Source organism: Hermetia illucens, chromosome 2, assembly GCF_905115235.1.
Source record: "Hermetia illucens chromosome 2, iHerIll2.2.curated.20191125, whole genome shotgun sequence".
Classification (NCBI taxonomy): domain Eukaryota; kingdom Metazoa; phylum Arthropoda; class Insecta; order Diptera; family Stratiomyidae; genus Hermetia; species Hermetia illucens.
Window position 1 is genome coordinate 173578565 of NC_051850.1, and position 21963 is coordinate 173600527.

At 43.2% G+C, this 21963-nt stretch overlaps 1 protein-coding gene across 1 annotated transcript in view; it reads left to right on the plus strand.

The window, feature by feature from the left end:
* The window catches only part of LOC119649542 (NGFI-A-binding protein homolog), a 74655-nt gene that overhangs the window by 39532 nt on the left and 13160 nt on the right, over positions 1 to 21963 (plus strand). The window contains exons 2-5 of the mRNA XM_038051733.1: positions 17046 to 17147; positions 17213 to 17380; positions 17848 to 18272; positions 18344 to 18589. Coding sequence (XP_037907661.1) covers positions 17046 to 17147; positions 17213 to 17380; positions 17848 to 18272; positions 18344 to 18589 — 941 coding nt within the window. The remainder of the gene's footprint in view (positions 1 to 17045; positions 17148 to 17212; positions 17381 to 17847; positions 18273 to 18343; positions 18590 to 21963) is intronic.

Genomic DNA, 21963 nt, shown 5'->3' on the forward strand with positions numbered 1-21963 from the left:
GCTGTTTATAGCCCAGCCGATCCTATCCCCGGTAATTACCGATTTGATAGTCTCGCACAGCTGGGGCTGCCGCAAACCCTCCAAGCGAAGTTCTGACTCACAGTCCTCCTCGCTGGAGGGAAAGTGCGTTTGCACTAGCAGCACTTCCAGCTAAATTCAACATAAATCATATTCCTAATCGAACTTTATGGTGAAGCAATTGACCTAGTCGCCGAGTCCGGGATTTTTTTGAGATGCTTCGAACAGAGATTTTAACAAAATCTTGGTGAATGTAAAATTTCGAAAGGAGACCGCATAATTACCTGAGGGAAGTCATCCCCTCTGAGTTCTGGGTCTCGAGAATGATCAGGACGACAGGATGACCATGGGCGGCTCCACTGCTGATAGTCCCTCGGAGAGGCACACTGATGACTGCAAAGAGTGAAAGCTACTTGCCTTACTTGACAGCCGTTGACTTCAGATGACTATAGGCCACCACCTGCGTTAAATCAAAAAGTTCCTTCTACAGCAAAACTGAATCCCAAGCGCTTCTAGCCCAGACGAGCACAAATGGCTACAGAATTGGGGCAGTTTGCCTAGGACAGTAACCTATAGAAGGCAGTGCCGCTAGACTTGGCATGGCCTAAAATTGTCATTGTCAAGGTTTTGGAGTGGAGGAAGAAACCTCCAGGCATTTTGTTTGTAATTACCCAACTCTAACTATAGCCAGGCTGCTGACCCTTGGTGAACAGTTCTTTCGGGCTCAGAAGATCTAAGGCGGCTAAATTCTGCTATCTTAGGCCTTCCCACAGTAGTCACGGTCATAGGAATTTGTGGTATCAAAACGACGTACCACACCGTTAATTGGGCTTTTCGGAGCGCTCACTAATAACTTTCTGCCTACCTAGCCCTTGACAGTAACTTTGTTCCATTTCTATCACAATAATCGATTTTGAGAACCTCAAAAAATTCACTGTGCAGAATCTGCTTGGCTGTCTACCATCCATAGTTGGCTTGAATAGGGTTGTATCTATGGAACAAGAGTATAAGGTGTTGAAAACCGCCCTGAAAGTTTTTCTAATTTTATTTAATTTTTAAGTCTTGGATTTTTAGCGAGAAGGTTGTAAGCTTTCATAATTGATCATTTGGGGCCGAATAACATTATCACCATGTAAATTATATAGCAATCACTCTCGCGTTGGAATTATCACAGTGTCAGAATCGACATGGTAATTTAGTATATTCTGGCCTTGCGTCTTACATAAGAAAACGGTAAAACGCTTTAATCTTTTTATATCTAAGTTGCATTCCGATTATAATATGAAATGTGAGACGTCGCTTCTGACTAATATAGTCAAAGAAAATTAAAAAATCCATATCTTTTCGAAGAAACATTCTAATCCATCCAATGTAGTGCACATAACAGATCAGGGAACATATAAGCAGAAAGATGAACCGGCAGACAAGCTTCCGTTTAACCTATTACAGGTTATTTAGTAGGGAGCTCTGTTTTATTTTGAGGATGCACGGAGTCCTAAGTCCACAACCACTTGATGACGGACCGGCCCACTTAGGAAGCAACTCACTTCCTCTCTTGTGGTTCACGTACCTCTCGTTTTAAGTTAGACACGCACGTTTAAAAAAAAGAGGTTGATTGACGGTTTCGTCCAGGGCAGAGGCAAATCACCAGACGCTGCCTCACCTCTGCCCTGAAAGCAGCGTGACCGAAAGTGGCGCCAGGACCTAAACTAGACCGAAGTGACTTTTTTGTGGAGGATAGTGGGAGTCCTGACTCCGCATCAACTTGATGACGAACCGGACCACTTTGGAAGCAACTTACTTCCTCTCTTGTGGTTCACGAACCTTTAATTTTGAGTTAAATACCCTCAACAAGAAATTCACTTCGGCCTAGTTTAGGTCTGATAATACGACGGAATTTCACTTTAACATGATCATATATAAATGGAGCCATTACCACCTGTCGCCACTTTCGATCACGGTGCTCCCGGGACAGAGGTGATGCAGCGTCTGATGAATTGTCTCTGCCTTGAACGAAACCGTCAGTCAGTTTTTACACTTCCGAGATAACCGAGGAGATAGGGGGAGGAAGGAGATAAGGAGGAGCTTTGAGTTACTTTTTTACACAAAATTCTTCTAGTCAAAATAAAAACCTTTCAAATAATTGTTAAAATTTCTTTGTCGAACTTTCCTGAATGTAAGTTCAAATCATATTTTTTATATATATACCACATATATATGACTACCGTAAATCCTTATGCGGGACCAAGCCTGACGAGAGGGGGTGGAAAGAAAAGGATTCCCTTTTGGCCCGGAGTATTCTCGAGGCTTGGAGAAGAAATTTCTATGGAAAAAATGGATAATCGGGAGCGCCCGCATAATTTTCATCCCAGACTCGTATGATTTTGACCCCGGGCCACGTTTTCTGCATAATTTTCACCCGGCCCAGATTTTATCATATTGTGTTATTTAGATTGTGTGTGGGACATTACGTTTACGCCATTGCTGTCGGTCACTAACAATGCTTTTCTCCCTTCCGCACGATTTCCTGAGAAACTTGCATTCCTCCTCCAGTGTTCTACATCACGTATTATTAGAGTGACCCATTCGTCGGCGTGATAGTGGGTTCCATTGCATGGCATAACCCATAATTGATTTGCCGGACTTTCTCAAAATGCCACATGCGCCTCTTCACTGCCACCTCCTGCTTCAATACGTTTGCGAGTATCTAACCCATACTCCGACGAATTTCTTCATTTGTTATTGTTTGGTAGTTTCTCATCGACTTCCATGTTTTGACCAATCTTGGTAAGAAAATTCTCTTTAGCAAATAAGAAAATTGTGATGATTAGACCGACGACCGAGAACTTGTTTGGCTTCTTTTTTCCAGGACCATCTGTTAAGGTCCATGCCACGGTAAGAAACCAAAGAAGGGCCATCAGCATAATCGATGTGTTTGAGGCAAAACGACAAAGTAAATTGAATAGCTCCACGTCCTTCGGCCAAAGTAGCTTGAAAAATGGCACCGATAAGGAGAAGGAAAATTATCGGTGTCAAAATGCTACCCTGATAGGCTTCGGACAAACTCCTCAGAGATTTTATCTCGACAGGGTACGTAAGATTTTGGGCGGTTATTGTGTTGCTGATAATCGCTCTCTCTCTCTCCGGAATACCCCTCCGGCATACATCATTAGAGATACACTTCCTGTTCACGCTGTTAAACTTTGATATCAACGAAGAGCAGGTAAAACGAAACTCCGCACACTGCTTTATAATATTTGGACGGGTGTTAGTCTGGTCTGTCTATCGCCGCGCCGTTTGCGAAGATGGAAATCACCCCCGCCCCCCATTTTTCGCCAAAACTCTGATTTATTGCACCCAAACTTCATCATCAGAGCGTTTGGAAAAGTTAATTCAAACACGTTTTTGGTTTAACGTGAGCAAACGCATGGACAGCTTTCTGCTGCCTAAATCTTCATTCAATATATGACAAACACGTTGTTTTGAAATATTCTGCCTCTGCTATCTCTCTCACTTTAATTCGATGGTCGTTTAGCATCATTTGGTGAACTTTAGCGATGTTATCGTCACTGGTTGCAGTTTTCAGACGGCCCGAATGCTGACCGTCTCTCAACCTTGTACGGCCGTGTTTAAATTCAGCTGCCCAAAATTTTACGGTGGTAAATGATGGTGTAATGTCCCCCCTACAACGTCTAACTCATCTTTGATTTGCGTTGGCGTATTGTCTTTCAAAGCCAAATATTTAATTATAGCTGGATGCTCGATTTTTTCCATTTTCACAAAGCACACTCACATTGATTCACCCAAACGATTGTCAAACAACAACTGTGCCTCCAAAATGGCTGAAATTTTGGTGAGTATCTGTCAAAAGATGCGCAACCACTTCCCCCGCTTCTAATGATGCGTGCTGCCATCTTCACGTTGAGGCCCAAAACTTTTCAGACCACCCTCGTCTTTATATACTTAGGACAACCTACAAATTTAACACCAAAAACAAAGAAGCCTGGCAATTATACGTGAGCCAGAGCAAAATAAATTACACCATGAGACGGGGAAGATTCATTGGAAGGTGATGAGAGTTTGCAAATTGCACCTAAAATACAATATCTTTTGGTCTCCTCTTACACCTGATTTCTTTAGTTCCCTTATTAGCATATTGAAATATACCTAGTAATTAAAGTATCACTTCTGAATCGCACGCCGCGAGTCTGCGTTCATTGACTTTTTGACTAACTGGATTACACGCGGAATCATAGAAGACGACAACTTGGACGAAATTGTCATAGATTTTAAGTTCGGGAAGCTAATTAAGGCGTCGACCATAATTGCCATCAGCTTATTTAAGTTCCACAGATGCATGGACCAATTTCATAGCCCATTTCACCGTTGGCTGATAGAATTGATCCGAGATACCTAAATGGCTCAGTTCTGGATAGGTCGCAGCGAATAACAATGGTGGCACTAGTTGTTTTTTGGTCATTTTGTGGAATGGGAAATCGGTCAATAAATCTTATCCAATCTACCCATTTATTTCATGGCCGTTATAGTCATCTTATCGGTTCGTCCAACAAGGCCTGGATACTTTGGATTCCAGGCCATGCTGGGTTCGAAGGCAACGAGACAGCGGACGAACTAGCCAAGAAGGGAGCAGCGACGCTTTTACACGGGCTAGAACCCTTCTGTGGAATCGGAAACGGTTTCATGGCTATGAATCTAAGAAATGAAAAGGAACGGTTGAGGGAAATATACAGTCAGCGCAACTGAAGTCGAGGAGGCAATAAAACAAATGAAATTGGGGAAAGCAACAGGACCTGACGACATCGCATCTGAGCTCTGGAAAGCGAAAAGCTGGGACCCAAAATTGTGGCTCAGTGAATTCTTTAACCGGGTTATTCAGGAAGGAAGAACACCATCTGACTGGCAAGAAAGTACCACTGTTCCAATATGGAAAAAGAAAGGTAGCCCAGCAGAATGTTCAAATTACCGTCCGATCCGGTTACTTTCCTATACCATGAAGATTTTTGAACGCATTCTTGGCAACCATATTCGCGAAATCGTTGAAATAACCGTGAATCAAGTCGGATTTGTCAAGAACTGCGGAGCTACTGACGCAATACACGCTGCGCGGTTACTCATGGAGAAACACCGTGAGAAGCATCGCCCTCTTTACATTGCATTTCTGGATCTAGAGAAAGCGTTTGACCGTGTACCACACGAACTCATCTGGTATGCTTTACGACAACACTTCTAGCCAGAAGAACTCGTGCGCTGGGTCCAATTGCTCTACCACGATCCGAAAAGTAAAGTTCGAAGTATGGCGGGTGTATCAAAACCGCTTCGTGTCTCTGTTGGTGTTCATCAAGGAAGTGCCCTCTCACCACTCCTCTTTGTCCTTATTATGGACACCGTCACACGGGATATCCAACGTCCAGCGCCCTAAACACTGCTTTATGCAGATGATGTTTTCCTAGCATCTGATAGCAAAAGTGATCTCGAGCAACTTGTTCAAAAATGGAATGATCGCCTCATGCAACACGGTCTCAGATTGAATTTAAACAAAACTGAGTTTTTGAAGACCGATCCCCATGAAACAGGCACAATCACTGTCAGCGGCAGTGATCTGCCCAGAACTGAGCGATTTAAATACCTCGAATCAACGCTATCAGCCAATGGAGAACTGCGTTATGAAATTGCTTCACGCATTAACGCAACCTGGATGAAGTAACGTTTCACAACTGGTGTCCTTTGTGATCGACGTATCAACGAACGTCTCAAATCTAAAATTTACCGCAATGTCGTCCGTCCAGTCGCTCTCTATGGTTCTGAGTGTTGGCCGACCATAAAACACAATGAACGGCGTCTTGCGGTAATGGAGACGAAGATGCTACGTTGGACTAGTGGCGTCACACGTTTAGATCACATCCGAAATGAAGATATCCGCGATCGTTATGGGGTTGCACCGATCGTGGAAAAGTTGCGAGAGAGGCGTCTTCGATGGTATGGTCACGCAATTCGTGCAAACGAGAATTCACTTGCCAAGATAGGTCTGAACATCGAAGTCGATGGAAAACGACCAAAAGGCAGACCTAAGCAACGGTGGCTTGATACGCTGGATGGGGATTTGAAAGCCTCGAGATTGCACCCAGATCAGGCATTCGATCGAGCCAAATAGCGAAAGGCTGAAGAAAAAGAAGAAGAAGGTTGAGGGAACTATACTGGGCGGGCCTACCAGGGATGGAGCAGTCGGAGGTGCTTATTTGGGGATACGAACCCATGCGCACAAAGGATTGCTTATACCTCACCAAAAAGAACCTCCGAATCATAGTGGGAATTCTCACTGGTCATTGTCGGCTGAACTATCACCTAGGGACCTAGGGGTATCTACGGACACTGCCTGCAGGTTTTGTGAGGAGAAGGACGAAACCTCTATACACGTCCTGGGACAGTGTCCGGCACTTGTGCAAAGTAGATCGAGAAATCTGGGAGAACACTTAATACCAGATGCAAAGTTGAAAGGTCTGGAAGTAGGGAACATACTAAAGTTTCTAACGGTTATAGGCCTGCTTGAGATACTATGATCAATAGGTACACTATAACCAGTAAAAGGGGCACAATAGTTCTTCAAGGACGCGGTGCGACTTTCCCTTAACAGAATAATAATAATAGTCATCTTATGAGGTGTCAGCAGCTAATGACAATCTGAAATTGGTAATGGTTCTGCATTCTGACATTCCAAAAGCTATGGAAATGAACAACTCTCACATATTCGACATTGGTTGACCTGCACATAACAGCAGAAATGACAACGCATACTCAAAAAGTGTATGATCCATATTATTGCTGAACATGCGGACGTTACGTCCAATGGAGACTACAAGAGAAAATTTTATGGGAGTCAACTTCGCTTTAATCCTATAATCGACTCTTTTGGTATGTTATTTAGTTTCCGGTGCACAGAGATTACATTTATTAAATATCTCTTTGTGGGGCTCCCAAAAATTCATTGTCAATCGCTTACCCTGTAAATCTCTCTTGCAACTTTTGGCATGATTATATTTATTTCTGTACGAAATTCAAGTTCGCTTATCATTTTGCTCGGAGTAAATATAGCGAAAACAATGATAACTACGTTATCAAAGTAGTTCTGGAATTATTCAATCTTTTTTGTCAATGCAATAATGGCGACACATAAACAAATGATAACTCACTTCGTCATTTTTATACCAGAAACGTCATTGCGTGGAAACATGGGAAACCACGTCTAAAAAAGTAAATACTATTCAACTTATGTGAATAATGGTTTCCTTAAAATGTTTTTCTCCTATCGTCAGATTAATCACAACTTATCGCATTGAGAACGGCCTATCAGGAGTGACAAGCACATGTATGATTCTTGTAATTTTTCAAGAATCTGATTTTTTTGTTACACGTTAGAATTTCTGGGTCAAATGATTTTCCAATATTGAGTGCTTTGGGAAATTACGACGTTAAATAGACAGGGTATTCCAGCGCTCGTTCGAAGACTCGATGACACCGGTTTTAGTATTGCAACTACCATGTTCCTCAATGTATCCATTTCCCCCATGTAGTTTACTAAGTTTTCCACCGTTAAATGGATCTTTAGCTTAGTTTCTCCTTGAGTTTTCAAATTTGGGCAAATGAAGAAAATATGTTCTATGAAAAAATCGTCATTTGGCGTTGTGTTCAAGCCAAAGTGGGTCCACATGAAGTTGATTTTATTTTGGAATCAATAAATGGGAAGGGATATAAAGGACTAACCAAAACCAGAGCGTAAAGAGGAACAGATACATCCATGACGAACCGGAACTAAAACCCTGTGCAATAAGATCGAGAGACTGACTCTCAACCAGCTCGGCCATAGCACTGTCCGATGCAGACTCCTGACATCCGCAAAAACAAAATCAGTGTTTGCTTTGCTTATGTTCACTCTTTATTCTTAGCCTAACATTATTGGCAGAACGCTAAAAGTAAGTCGTAAGCGGAAACCACGACCGTATTAGAGTGCTCTGACAGTTGTCGCCCATGCATGTACAAGAGAAATATGGCCAACATTGTAGGATACTCGTTCCAGTTCCCTCAGCGTCTCCTGTATCGCAGTTACTATTCCGCTTATCGCACTCCAGTTTGCTGCGGACCTCAGCATCTCCTCCACGAAATTATGGGGTCCGATAACTGCGTCGAGGGCTTCGTTTAACCTCCTTATTTCATTCGCGAATCTCGGACAGAGGAACGTAGCATACTCCGGGTCCTCGGGTATGGCGGCGATTTCGGAACAGTCTGAAGACTCATTTAATCCGAAGCGACGCAAGTACTTCCTGTATCCACCGTGTCCCGTAAGGAACTGCCTTAGGTGGTAATTTATTTCTCCATGCTTGCGCTCGACCCATCTCACAATACACGGGACCAGTGTATGAGTCCAGCGGCCCTTTTCGGAATTATCCCACCGTTGCTGGCATCTCCTGTACATCCCCTTCCTAGTGGCTTTGAGGAAGGCGGCAGTCACTTCGGCCGGATTCACCCTCCTCCCTCCCGGTAGAGACAGTCTGCCCCATTCGCCACAAGATCCAAGGGAATCATTCCCGCGATGACACACACTGCCTCACCTGATACCATTCTATATGCTCTGCAGACCCTCAGCGCGATTGGCCGGTATGCCGAAGTTACCCTTCCGTGGTTCATTGTGTTATCCAGTGCGCACGGCCAGACAGGAGCTGCATATAGCAGGATGGATTTTACCACCCCTGCGATAAGCAGCGGGCGACTGGATTTCGGCCCTCCAATATTTGGCATCATCCTTGCTGCTGTGTCCGGATAGCTGAGTGGTTAGAACACAAGGCTATCGTACGGAAGGTCGCGGTTCAAATCTCCACTTGTGGCAGTGGAATTTGTATTGTGATTTAACGTCGGATATCAGTCGACTCAGCTGTGAATGAGTACCTGAGTCAAATCTGGGTAATAATCTCGGGCGAGCACAATGCTGACCACACTGCCTCCTATAGTGTACTGCAATCGTGTAGTGTACCGCTAGGGTCTTGAATGAAGTGCTCTAACACACTTCAAGGCCCTGTTGACCAAAAGGTTATTATTATTATTATCCTTGCTAGAGATGAACTAGCCTTTGCTGGTTTTTCGCGTGCATAGTCCAGGGGTCTCTTAAAGCTCAACTTGACATCAATCATTACCTCCAGGTATCTAATGATCGATTTTGAAACAACCTCGTGATTACCAAAGCAAATTTTGACAGTGTTGTTTTTCCTGCGATTGGTAATAAGGACCGCCTCCGGCTTATCTTTCGCCAGGTCCAATTTGACAATTTGGAGCCATGCTTCGATGGCGCTTGCATACAGTTCCGCGTTCTGGTGGTCTTTCGCAACTACTACCACTGCCAGGTCGTCTGCAAAACCGATTAATGTTGCCTCCCTTGGCACGCGGAGGCCGAGCACTCTGTCATACATTATGTTCCACAGCAGGGGCCTCAGTACGGAGCCTTGGGGAACACCTGCTGTCACAATATATTCCTTCCGTTCACGTCCGTCTCGTACCAAAGTAGTATCTCCGAAAGGTAATTCACGATTACCCGAGCTAAGTAACCAGGGACACCCAGTTTAGCTAGGGTGCCCTTAATCCAACCCCAGTTGGCTGAGTTAAAGGCATTCCTGACATCCTGCGTTACTACCGCGCAGCACTTACCAGCGGCCGATGCTTCCCGGGCCAAATCCACGACCGTTCCAATGGCATCAACCGTGGACCGCGCTCCACGAAACCCATATTGCCGCTCCGATAGACCACCCGCTAGCTCGACGAACGGAAGCAGCTTGTTGTATATCACACTCTCCAACATCTTCCCCATAGTGCCTAACAGCCAAATAGGGTGATATGAAGAGGGTGCGCCAGTTGGTTTTAGAGGTTTCGCTAGCAAAACCAACCTCTGCCTGTCCCACTGAGCGGGAAACACTCCTTCAACCATTCATAATTCAAATGTACTTGTGAACCATGCGGGCCTGATTTTAGCAGCCAACTTCACGGGTTTGTTCGGAATCCCGTTCAAGCCCGGAGTCTTATTGTCTCCAATTCGTCCACAGACCTCCCGCAGTTTCTCTTCGGTCACTCCGGGGATTGTGAAGACATCCTGTTGAACCATTGGGTGATGTACGCTTTGTTCTTGTTATGGGAAAAGGATTGCCATTACTTTGAACAAGAGCCGCGGGCACGTCACTTGGGGGGATTTTTGTCCACGAATCTTGTTCATTACAACCTTGTAAGCAGCGCCCCACGGGTTCGTATTTGCTTCAAGGCATAACTGCTTGTAGCAATTCGAAGATCGTGGTATTCTTTCTCCGACTGATAATTTTCTGGCTTCCCTCTGGTCCTTTGGCAAAGCCTTCTAGCTCGCAGACACGATGCTCTCTACAACGCGATTTCTTGGTTCCACCAGTAGTTTGGTTTCCTACTGTGATGGAACTTCCCTCGCGGTGTTGTAGAGTCGCAGGCCTCAGTTATCCGTTGACATAACTGGCTCACTTTTTCCAGTGCTATTCCATTCGGGTCGTAACCTCCTTCTAAAGCCGCCGGGAATTTCTTTTCCTCGAAAGCTCCAGTGGACCACCCAGCTATCCTGGCTTCTCCGCTTTTGATGTTCACTTGACTGTCGCCTCCCCTGTTTCTGATGTCGAGAAGATGGCCTGATGGTTACTCTGGGTATAGTGCTCACTTACCTCACCAGACCACCCCTCTCGCCAGCGAGGTATTGAGGTAGGTTAGATCGACGACTGAGCCTAGTCCTCTGCCTCGGAAGGTGGGCTCGCATCCAACGTTGGCGCATACGATGTCCAGCTCCGCGAAGGTTTCAAGCAAGATTTGGCCCCTGGTCTTCGTCACTCGACTTCCCCAGTCTAAAGCCCACGCGTTGAAATCGCCGGCAATGGGGCTCTGGTCTCTAGCGTCCAATAATGTTGCACTACGAGGAGCATAACAGCTGTAGATATGGACGCGCGACATGTGAAGGATATGGAAAGATTTATAGCCATAACAACAGTGGTGACTGCTCAATACCCCCACTTCACTCATCCGTTCTTGCAGAAATCCCCTGATAGGTCGAATATTTCCAACCATAAATTTCACAAAATATTAAAGACGATATCCTCTGAGTTGAGTATACTTAGTACAACTAAATTTGAACGTTATCAAGTCTCTTATATGATGTCAATGTATCTTGATTATTTGAAGAATAATTAGTCTTACAAAGATGAATAGATTTACTACCAAAAGATAATTATCACACTATTCCAGTATTTACGCGGATAGCCACATATCAACTCCTTTTTGATGTATTCTACCCCAGGATATCTTAAAGGTAATGCCATGTGCGAGTTACCAAAACATCTCAACAAAAGATTTCAATATGTAAATAAAAAATTACTGAAAAGGATAACAAATTAAAAGCTGCAGGAGAGAGAGATTCCTTGGAAATTAAAAAAATATTAAGATCCTCATGAGCATATGTCCAACCATGAATGGGGTTTAATTATTTTTTGTGAATATTTTCTTCAAGTATAAAGTTCATTAGTCCATTATAGGTGTACATTGGTGTACACATGCTTGAAGGATTCATGGGGTGAACGGCATATGCATGGAGGGTAGTCTTATGTGGGTTCAGATTTTTTCGGACAATACATTTATGATAAAAAGGGTTGATTTCGATTATCCATTTAACAATGGATGGGACGGATAACGTTTGCTATCCAATGTGTTTGTTGACGCGTGCGTTCAATTAGGAAAAAATTAGAGGAATTGAAATAGGATGAGCTATGTATGCCTTTTTAGTCACAAAATAATATTTTATCTGACTTCCTTAAATATAATTAATATATACGTAGCTGAGGTACTTTTTTGGCGTCTTAATCTAAATACACGTTTTGGTTTTGGTATCAGCAACTGAAATTATAACGGTTTCAGATTTCTCAAAAGATCAAGAGGTTGAGTTGATTCTCCAATCTACCATCATCACATAGTTGGGTATGAATTCTTGCTTCGGTTTCTCTATTGCACCCTGGCCCGCTTGTGTTGTGGTGAGCGCCTTTAGTTTCTTTTCCAGTATGCTTCTTTTTCTGGCCTTTTCGCAGTTGTAGGCTCTATTGATTTTTTCCCATATGTAGGTCATGTCGCCCACCACAACACAAGCGGGCCAGGATTCAATGGAAAAACCGAAGGATGAATTCATACCCAACTTTGTGATCAACAAATCGAACAAACACTTTACCCAGGAACAACGTTCACTTCTCAATAAAGGCTTGAACTTCGCCATAAGAGACCTCACTTTTCCCAAAGAGGACATCGTAATTGACATCGAGACAGGAATCAAACATACATCACGAGAAGAAAAAGCTGGCATCCGAGAAGAAATTAGGCGACTACTGACCCCCACCACACGAATGACCACAAAGAAAGGAGCATCGTTCACCCATCACAAAACCATTAAAAAGTTGAAAGAGAAGCCCATTTTCTACTTACCAGCAGACCAAGGAAACGCAGTGGTCATCATGGACAGAGGAGCATACGACGATTTAGTACGCAAAAATTAGAAGAAAATAAGTTTCACATCACCAGGAAGGACCCTCTCCCAGACTCCGTTAAAAGAGTGGAAAAGGCTCTGGCTGAATGCGTTAAACAGCAGAGAAGTCATTTCCAGACTCAACGAGGCTGGAGGGATACAAAATGATGAAATGCTAGTATCCTTCAAAGTAAAAGCGCTGTTCCCAAACATACCAATGAAGGAAGGCCTATACTTATTCGAAGAATGAATCACGACACATGAAAACTCATCTGAATGGAGGAATAAGGCTAAACTGTATAGAAAACTGATCTCCAGATGCATAAGTGAATCCTATTTCACATTCAGGAATGAATCGTGTAAAACAACCTCCGGGGCAGCAATGGGGAACCCGCCCTCACCGCTGCTATGCGAGGTATTTATGGAGAACCTGGAAAATGAACTCGAGCAGGCTGAGACACTCCCAAGATTATGGATCCGATATGAGAACGATGTAGTAGCAATCATCAACCGGGCACACAGGAAAATCGAATTCACCATGGAGATCGAAAAAGAAGGGGAGATATCGTTCCTGGACTTAAAATAATCCGACAAAGTGGGGATTTTGAATTCGACATTTACAAGAAACTGACGCAGACACATTCACATCAAACCATGATTTCCACCAGATGGTGGAATACCACTTTATGATTCACAGGATAGTCACAACACCGCTCAACGAGAAGAGAAGAAATAATGAAATGAACTACATCCTGGAAGCAGCCAAGAAAAACGAATACAACAGGAACTTCATCGAAAACCGGATCAAAATGAAACTACGCCAGGCCTCTAGGCAGCAACTTGCAATACTCCTCCAGGAGATGAACACAGAACCTAGACAATGGGTAACATTAACCTACTCGGGTCGGACGCAGAAGATCCAAAGGCGGCTACACAAAAGTGAATTCCGGGTCACCTCGACCAGCAGACTATATCTACTTAGGGCCCGGTTCAATCAATCAAGGACAAAATAGCGTGTACTGATGAAAGCGGCATTTATAAGATTTTCTGCCCAGATTGCGACAAGATTTATGTAGGGCAAACAAAAAGGCTAGTCCACACCAGGCTTTTAGAGCACATTAAGGAGGCCGGATCCGCTGAAAATAAGAATAACCCACACGGTTGCCAGACACATAATAGAGCAGGGACATCATTTGTCGTTGGGCAACGCCAATATTTTCGAAAATTCCCGCTCCCTTGCTTTCTTCTTTACTAACATAGGAGGGAGGGTGCAATTGCAACGCTGGTTCGAAGTGCTCCTTCACTTAAACGGTGGAATTGCCATTGTGACTTATGTTACTGTTATCTTATCTTCGGAACTCCTCCTTCCTTAGAACTTGCGGATCACTTGGATGAACTGTTCTGGCATTTTTTAAATTACTTCGGGAACCAGGACTTGTTTGGATGACCACTGACAGTTTCGGGTATTCAAATTTATTCCAACGTTTTCCTACAACTATCAGGCATCACAAACGTATATATAATACCCACGGTGTCCTCTTAGAAATTACGTTGGGTCGTAGTTGACTTCTCCGTGCTCTAGTTTAATCCGCTTTGAATTATCGGGAATAATTTTGTGAGTCCAGTGCCCTTTTGGTTAAAGGTTCCATCCATTCATTCCACCTCCGTCCCTGTCAATTTGGGAAGACAAATATGGATTCACTGCTTGTACAGGTTGCGTTATAGGAGTATAAGAGTTCTCAGTCAAATTTAGGAGCTTGTATTTAACCTTTTATTCTTCTATTATTCGAAATGGGTTTTTGACATATTTTTCGTACGTTGCAAAGTTCAATACACAATTTCAAGAAATTACTCTTATTATAACTTCGAGATATTAGAAATAATATTGATTTCCGTATGTAACTGTTTTCTTTCTGCACGAAAATCTTTTCTTTCACCGTGACAGCCAACCAACTGTTTTTCTCTACTCCTAATTATTATTTTTCCTATCTGACGTTTTTCGTCACCCACTCTGTTCTTCACTCTTGTAGCGAGTTTTGAACTGAGTAGAGCGCCGGTGACGTCATCTGTCCGCTGGTATTCGCGACATTCGAAATAAATTTCGAATGCCGAATCCTGCCGCACCACAGGAGCGTCGACCCTCATTCACCAGGATGTCGATGGGAAGGCTGCTTCGTCGACCCAATCGTCGCGTAGCTTCAATTTTTAAAGTTTTCTGTAAAACAAAACCTTATTAAAATCGGTTTATCCCCTGTCTGTCTATCTGTTTGTCTGTCTGGTTTTTATGGTAGTTTAACCCGCTTAAAACACCTCTCCTCATACACTTTGCCACAACTATCTATCGATATTGTGGGATTGATCGAAACCCTACCGGTTTAGTCCTAAGGTGAGAATTGTTCTTTGCCTGCCACTCTCTCGTGAGCGCTTTAACCTATGGAGCCACTAACTGCATTCCATACTTCTTGGGATCTGAACATTTGTGAAATAATTGAATTCACTCGTGTGTCTACTCTAGAGATATTCAAGCTTTTCCTTGAGCAAATATCGGGTACAGGAAAAGTGCGTGGACAGAATAGAAAATCGGCATGTCGAAAACGATGTCAATGCTGGCGGTACCCATCATGTCTGGTCGAAAGCTAAGTCAAGTGGCACTGGTTATCTCCACTTATCTTCTATGCGTTCACCTCCCTTTTATTAGAATTATGCCAACGTTTGTGCCACACCGTGATTTTTCGTGCTCTCTTCTTCCATTCTTGCTCTTCGCCATTATCTTCACCGCGTACCTTCTTATTGTACAGTCTTCGAATTTCTTCAGCCAAAATATGAAAAGGTATCATTCCTGCTACTACGAAAGCTATTTCGCCTAACGTTGTTCGGAATACGCTTACAATTCTTAGTGCCCTCAGACGATATACTACAGATAATTTCCTCCAATATGCGTTAGCAATAAGGGCCTTCGTCCAGATTGGCACCGCGTATAGCAGAATGAATGAGCAGACTCTAGCTAGAAGCAGCCTCCTCAATGGTTTGGATCTTCCAATATTGGGCATCATGACAGTGAGTCCAGCTACAACTTTCATTGCTTTCTCCCCTACGGAGATCAAGTGTTTCTTGAAGGTTAATCGATGTTCCAACATAAAACCGAGGTATTTGGTGTGTGGCTTGGATTCTATCATATGGTACCCCGCTTGAAATCTTAAAACTTCCTTCAAATCGCGACTGCGGCTGTCAGTCTGACAGTCTTATGTTTCACCCACTTTAATCCATGTGGTATCTTTCACACCCAGGCAATATGTTTGTCTACTATCATAAATGTCGTTAGCATAGCCAAAAAGGGATGATTATCGGGGGAGTTTGAAGTGTAGCACATAGTCATACATCGCGTTCCAAAGAAATGGGCCTACAACCGGCCTTTGTGGTACTCCACCAGGTACCAAATGTTCAACTGGGTCTTCTTCACGACGTAATCCCTCATAATTAGGTGAAAATATATAGTCACATCCAGCTGGCTTTAGGACCTTACCCTGCCACCTCATACCTGCTATTGCTTCCTCTGACAGGCTGACTACTGCACTGATAATATCCGCTGTTCACTGGGCAGCGCAAAAACAGTGCTGTTGTGCAGGCATGCCTCCTAAAGACATGCGTCCAGTCCGTCCGTATCAATTCGCTTGTTTGTCACATTTTTTTATCACCAATGACAGCATGTTGGGTATCAAATGAAAGACCTGAATCAGTACATTCCGCGGCCAGCCTTTGTTTTGAAATTAGTTTTGAGGGAGAGTGCGGAAACCAGTCAAAAAAAACTGAAGAAAATCATGAAGTTGCCCCTGTCGGAATCTATATAGGCCCCAAAATATCCTTTACACTGATGACCAAATAATAGTATGCTACTATATTATTGGGAAATTGAATATAGACCCCCCCCCCCCTGTGGTGGTTTTTAATTTCGGCATGCACCCACTTTCTGTAGGGAACCCACTTCATCACTTTTATAACTATTTCATTCATGCGATCATACATCTGCAGTATTACGGCAGGGGTTACCTAACTGACTAACTGTCACATGCGCTTTTCAAAAATGGCTTCACCTATTCGATGGACACATATAGACTGTCAAATATCAGACATATAGTTATGTATTATAATAAATTTTGTTTGTGGGAAAGGGGGGGTGTCAAAAAGGTGGGTTCAATTTTCTGTTTGCCGAATATAGTCGTGTAGGGTATCAAATGAAAGGCGTTGATTAGTATGTTGCCAAGCACATATCTGCCATTGACCGTCAAGTAGGGGAGTAAGGGGATAAAAAGCACAAACTTGGAGATAGATACGATTTGATTCCGAAAGTTGTAAAATTGTCGAAAATAAAAATCCTTAATTTGATCAGATTAATCAAATTAATATTATAAAATCAATTTTGAAACGAAATTATCTAAAGTTTCCTTTCTCATTTCAGTGGTAGCAACATCTGCACCAAGTAACGAAGCTGAATTGCAACTATACAGAGTCCTGCAACGAGCAAGTCTTTTAGCATATTACGACACACTGTTAGAGATGGGTAAGTGTTATTAATAAAATTCTAATAAAGTATTTGAATAATTAAAGCTTAAATTTTCTAAACAGGTGGAGACGATGTCCAACAACTTTGCGATGCTGGAGAAGAAGAATTTTTAGAAATAATGGCTTTAGTGGGCATGGCTTCTAAACCGCTCCACGTACGTAGATTACAGAAGGCCTTACATGAATGGGCTAACAACCCTCTTGCATTTCAGACGCCGCTACCTAGTGTGGGTAAGTACTACAAATATATTGTATAAGATATAAAAATCTTTTCCTTAAAAGATATATTATATCTAAGTGTCATAGCCTTTAAGGCATAGCTTTAGTTGTCTAGAGCGATCTGGCTGGGCAATATTATCGAAATAAGTATGAATATATAAAAAGGAAGACGTTTTCGTTTTTTGCTAAAAGTTTGTCAGTTTCGCAAGTAACGTATTTCGGGAGCCAGTTCTTCCCTTTTACAGTGCGAGTCCCTCTGATTGAAGAAGGGAGCAACTGTTTACCGAAATACATTAAGGAAACTTTTTGGTCAACAACCAAAACTTCCTTCGCTGTAGTTGGATGAATTGGTTGGTAGATAAAGCCTCTTCCTCCATTTTTGATGACACAAAGCAAAATACTTTGGAAAAACAAAGAATTTCCACCACTTTTGGAAACATAACACCTGCTACAAGTTAATTTTTTGTCTTGTTTTTCAGATCCTAGTCAAATTATGTACAGTCCTGAACCCTCCACATCCCGTAGTAAATTCATGGTTTCTCCTGGATTCACCCCCACTCCACTTATGGGAGCGGCGCCTCACGGTACTGTTGGTCTTACTACCCTTACAACACCTACAGGAATTCCTTCTCAAGTCACCTCCAGCTCGCCACAATTGACGCCTACCCTAACTGAAGCTCAAGTCGTCCGATTGAGTATGGCTGCTGAAAAATTGGCCAGAGAATTACCTCAACCAGAACCACGACCTCATAGTTCCAAAAAACGAACAAGTCGAGAAATTGAACAAGTTATGGCGATGAGTGAAAATGACCCCCGACGAATGGATGAAATTCGAAAATATGCTGCAATTTATGGAAGATTTGATTGCAAAAGACGTGCTGAGAAGCCGCTGACATTACATGAGGTATGTGTAAGACTAGTTTTTCTACTTCCTTTCAGACCATAGAATCAAGTGACTACCCTTCTCCATTCCAGGTTTGCATCAATGAAGCTGCTGCACAAATTTGTCGTTTTGTGCCACCATTACTCACCCGAAGGGATGAACTCTTCCCATTGGCACGAAGAATAGTGAAAGACTGCGGCTTTGGACACTCAGCCAGCATAGCCCGTTTTGGTCTGGTCCAGCAGCAGTCCAGGTTAGATGAAGGGGATTTATCTAGCGCTGGAAAACGTCAACGACTGTCTGGCGAAACTACAAGCATGTCATCAGATTATAGCAAGGTAACTAGTGGAATTTCAAGGGCTGACTATGCCAAACAGTCTTTGAGAGAAGCCACTATAATTTGCTTGGACTAGACGGGTTCAAAAATACATCGAAGAATCGCTGATTGCTTCCTTGCAAATCTTAGTTACACACTTGCTTTTTGTATGTGCACTTTTAAAATGTTGTTGCATTTTCTCGCTACTAATATTGAATGCTTTGATGCTTTGTCTTACAGCAAACCTCATCACAGTACTTTTATCCACCATAATTGGGTAGAAGATGCTAAAGTATTCTTCGCTACGAGGATAATCATGAGATTGAGATAAGCTAAAGTGCAATTATTGAACGGAAGCTAGTCGATTATTTGGACAGTCGATGAAACATTGCTTTTTTGGGTTGTGTTGCATGAACTATTCGGTTGCATGTATCTATAACTAAAACCAGCTACAAAGCTTTACTACAATGATTTTTAGTAGTTGGTCCCGTTGTTAATCAATAATGATTGCTCACAAATAAGTAAATGTTTGATGAGTGTTTCCAGAATTTGCATGGTAGGACTTTGAACATGTCATAAACATTCCCTTCAAGAATGATCGCTTCCATCCCTTTTTCACCTCTTCTGAGATATGTAAGTAATCGTTTCGAGGCTCGTGGAACGACCGGAATAACTCCTGCTATCAGCACTGTCGTTGGCTTTGAGATACTGCTGGAATAGGAGGCACCTGCACTAAGCGGTTGCGTTCCCTCTGCTTACTAAGGCCATCATGACACTCATTAGTATGTGACGTTTACCAGATAGCGACCTCCGACATTGGCCCTCGATCATATAATCGCAGGCATTCCAGCCGCAGCCTTGTTCGAGGTACTTCGAACATGCTCGAAAAAGCTCACCTTCGGATCTATTATTACCGATGGCTTGGATTTGGCCGTGGTTTCATCAACATTCATAGGGAGAGTTGCCAAAGCATTTCTTTCGTCAAGAAGACCAGTGTTTTGTAATCCATTTACTATCTCGCCGCGTCACCATTTCCAGTGTATGCTAGACTTGTTCAACCGAAGATGTGACGAGTAATGACGCAGCATTATCCATGTGTCTGACCAGATGAGATTCGTCGAAAATCTCGAACCAGAGCAGATTGTTTCAAAGTTCCAGGCCAAGGAGGTATGCCTGTAAGCACCCACGGTGGGACCTTCATTCTCTGTCATAGAGGAGAGCATGTCTCCTAAAATATTCCCGCAATACACGCAAGATGTAACCAAAAACCAGAAAATGATTTTTCAACCCCTCAATCATGTCCACTCACTCCGCAGAATTGAAGGCGCTTCCTATGTCTAGCTTTACGAAAGATACCACCCGACGACAGCGACGGTTATGTGGCTTAGTTCTTCTGACAGATTGGACTACTTCCTTGATTGTAGTAATCAATTATGAATCGCGTCGTTCTTAACCGGCACTCCCTTGCTCCAAAGCGGAAGATCTTTCGTAGCACGAATTTCATTAGCCAGTCTTGACTTGGTAAGCTTCTTGACCAACTTCTTCTAAGGGTTTGTTTTTGCCTTGTCTACCACTACGGAGGTCGCAACCTTTAAGCCGGATGGGAAAATACCGCTGGTAAACCTTCATTGGACATGTTCATAATGTCATTTACAGTTTAGATCGGCAATTTGCAATTTGCTTGTCGCTAGCCTCGACTCAAATAGAATGGATAAGAAAATGCGCCTCAACGACTTCTCTCGTTTCAACCGCTTTCGTGAAACAGGTGATCTACGAAGTCCGAGTGACCGATTTGCATTGTGCGCATTGCCTCCTTGTGACGAGATTTTGTTTTTGTCCCAGAAGTTTTATGTGGCCTGTCGAAAATAGCATCCCCGCAACTAGAACGCCGCAATTTTCGAATGAAGCCCATATTTTGAACAATATGTCTCGTAATCGCGGCCATTTTTAAAATTGGCACTCTGCAATAGCCTGGTTAAGCCATTCTCTACTCAAATACGCCAGCGTTGACATCTCCAATTAGGACTTCGGCATTTCGAGAGCCAAATTTTCTCTTCTTCAATTCATTTAGAATATGCGATCCTTGCTTCTTTGTGAAACAAGTAGACTCGTACCTCTCAGTTGATGACCCTAAATAGCCACCAGCCATTCTTGTGGTGAACTTACGTGAGCGGCGACGATAACAACCCGGCATGGCAAGGGTTGGAAGTAGTTTGTATACGAGTTAAGAGTTGTTGCATTCTGTTAGCTTGGTACACCTCAGGGACCTCCTGACTAGTGCCTGATCCTGGACCTCAGCACAAGCTCCCATAAGGATTTGTGTGAACCCATGCATAACCTCGCTTCCCCCTTAAAGTCACGAGGAACATCCAAGGCGAGTGCAGGAAACAGCTTGCAGCTAGAACTGGTAAGAAATGTCTAACGACAGCAGCACTATTAATATGTATATTTGGTTGCCACGCACCCTGCAGTGCCATCGTTCACGGTTTTCGGAAATGCGCCTTAGATTCCTTCAAGAGTTTTCGAGACGCCCACACTTTTTCTTTACTGTTCTGCGCCAATTGGGACTTCCGCCTTCGGATAACATTGGCTTGTTCGCGGACCAAGTTCTTCGATTGAAATTGTTTTAGGCCAGCGATGACATGTCGCAGACAAGTATTGTCAAAGGCTAGAAGTTGTTGAGTAACAGCTAGCTCACTTTTCAAATGCTACTCCCACATGGCAACACAAAAAGCACGTTAGTGCAGAACAGTCTCAACTTGGTCTTGGTGTTGAAATGACTGGATTTCCAGATTTTAGATAAGGCAGAGAAAGTGGATCTAGCGCTGTTAATGATTCGAAGGACATCAAGTTCGATTCCACCGTCGACAAAAACCACGCTTCCTAGCTATATAAATTGACCAACGCCTTCAATGGTCTGTCCACTAATGCAGATGAGGATAGTGCGATGACCCGTCAGACTGGAAACCTTGATTTTGTTAATGTGTTTCGGACTACTCTATTTGCCTCCCTTTCCAAATTAGTACTTGAGAAAAGATTGAAGCCCTGCACGTCCTCCGGACAGAACTTTACCGATAACAAGAAGAAACAATATCGGTAACAAGATGCAACCTTGACGGACTCCGCTTTGAATCTTAAATTCCGCAGAGATTTTACCTAGAGGCAGCAAGTAACATCTAGCGCCATCATATATCGCTCTGATAATATTTGTTGGCTTCATCGAAATGCTTTCCTGTGCAGGAGACTCCAGATACACTGTCTGTTGGCACAGTCGAAAACCTTTTCGAAATCGAAAGTAGATGAAGCGGAGATATTAACTCTGTGCACTGAAAACGATCCGTATGTTGTTAATATGGTCAATGCAGGACGATTTAAACCGGCATTCAGTTTGCTCTC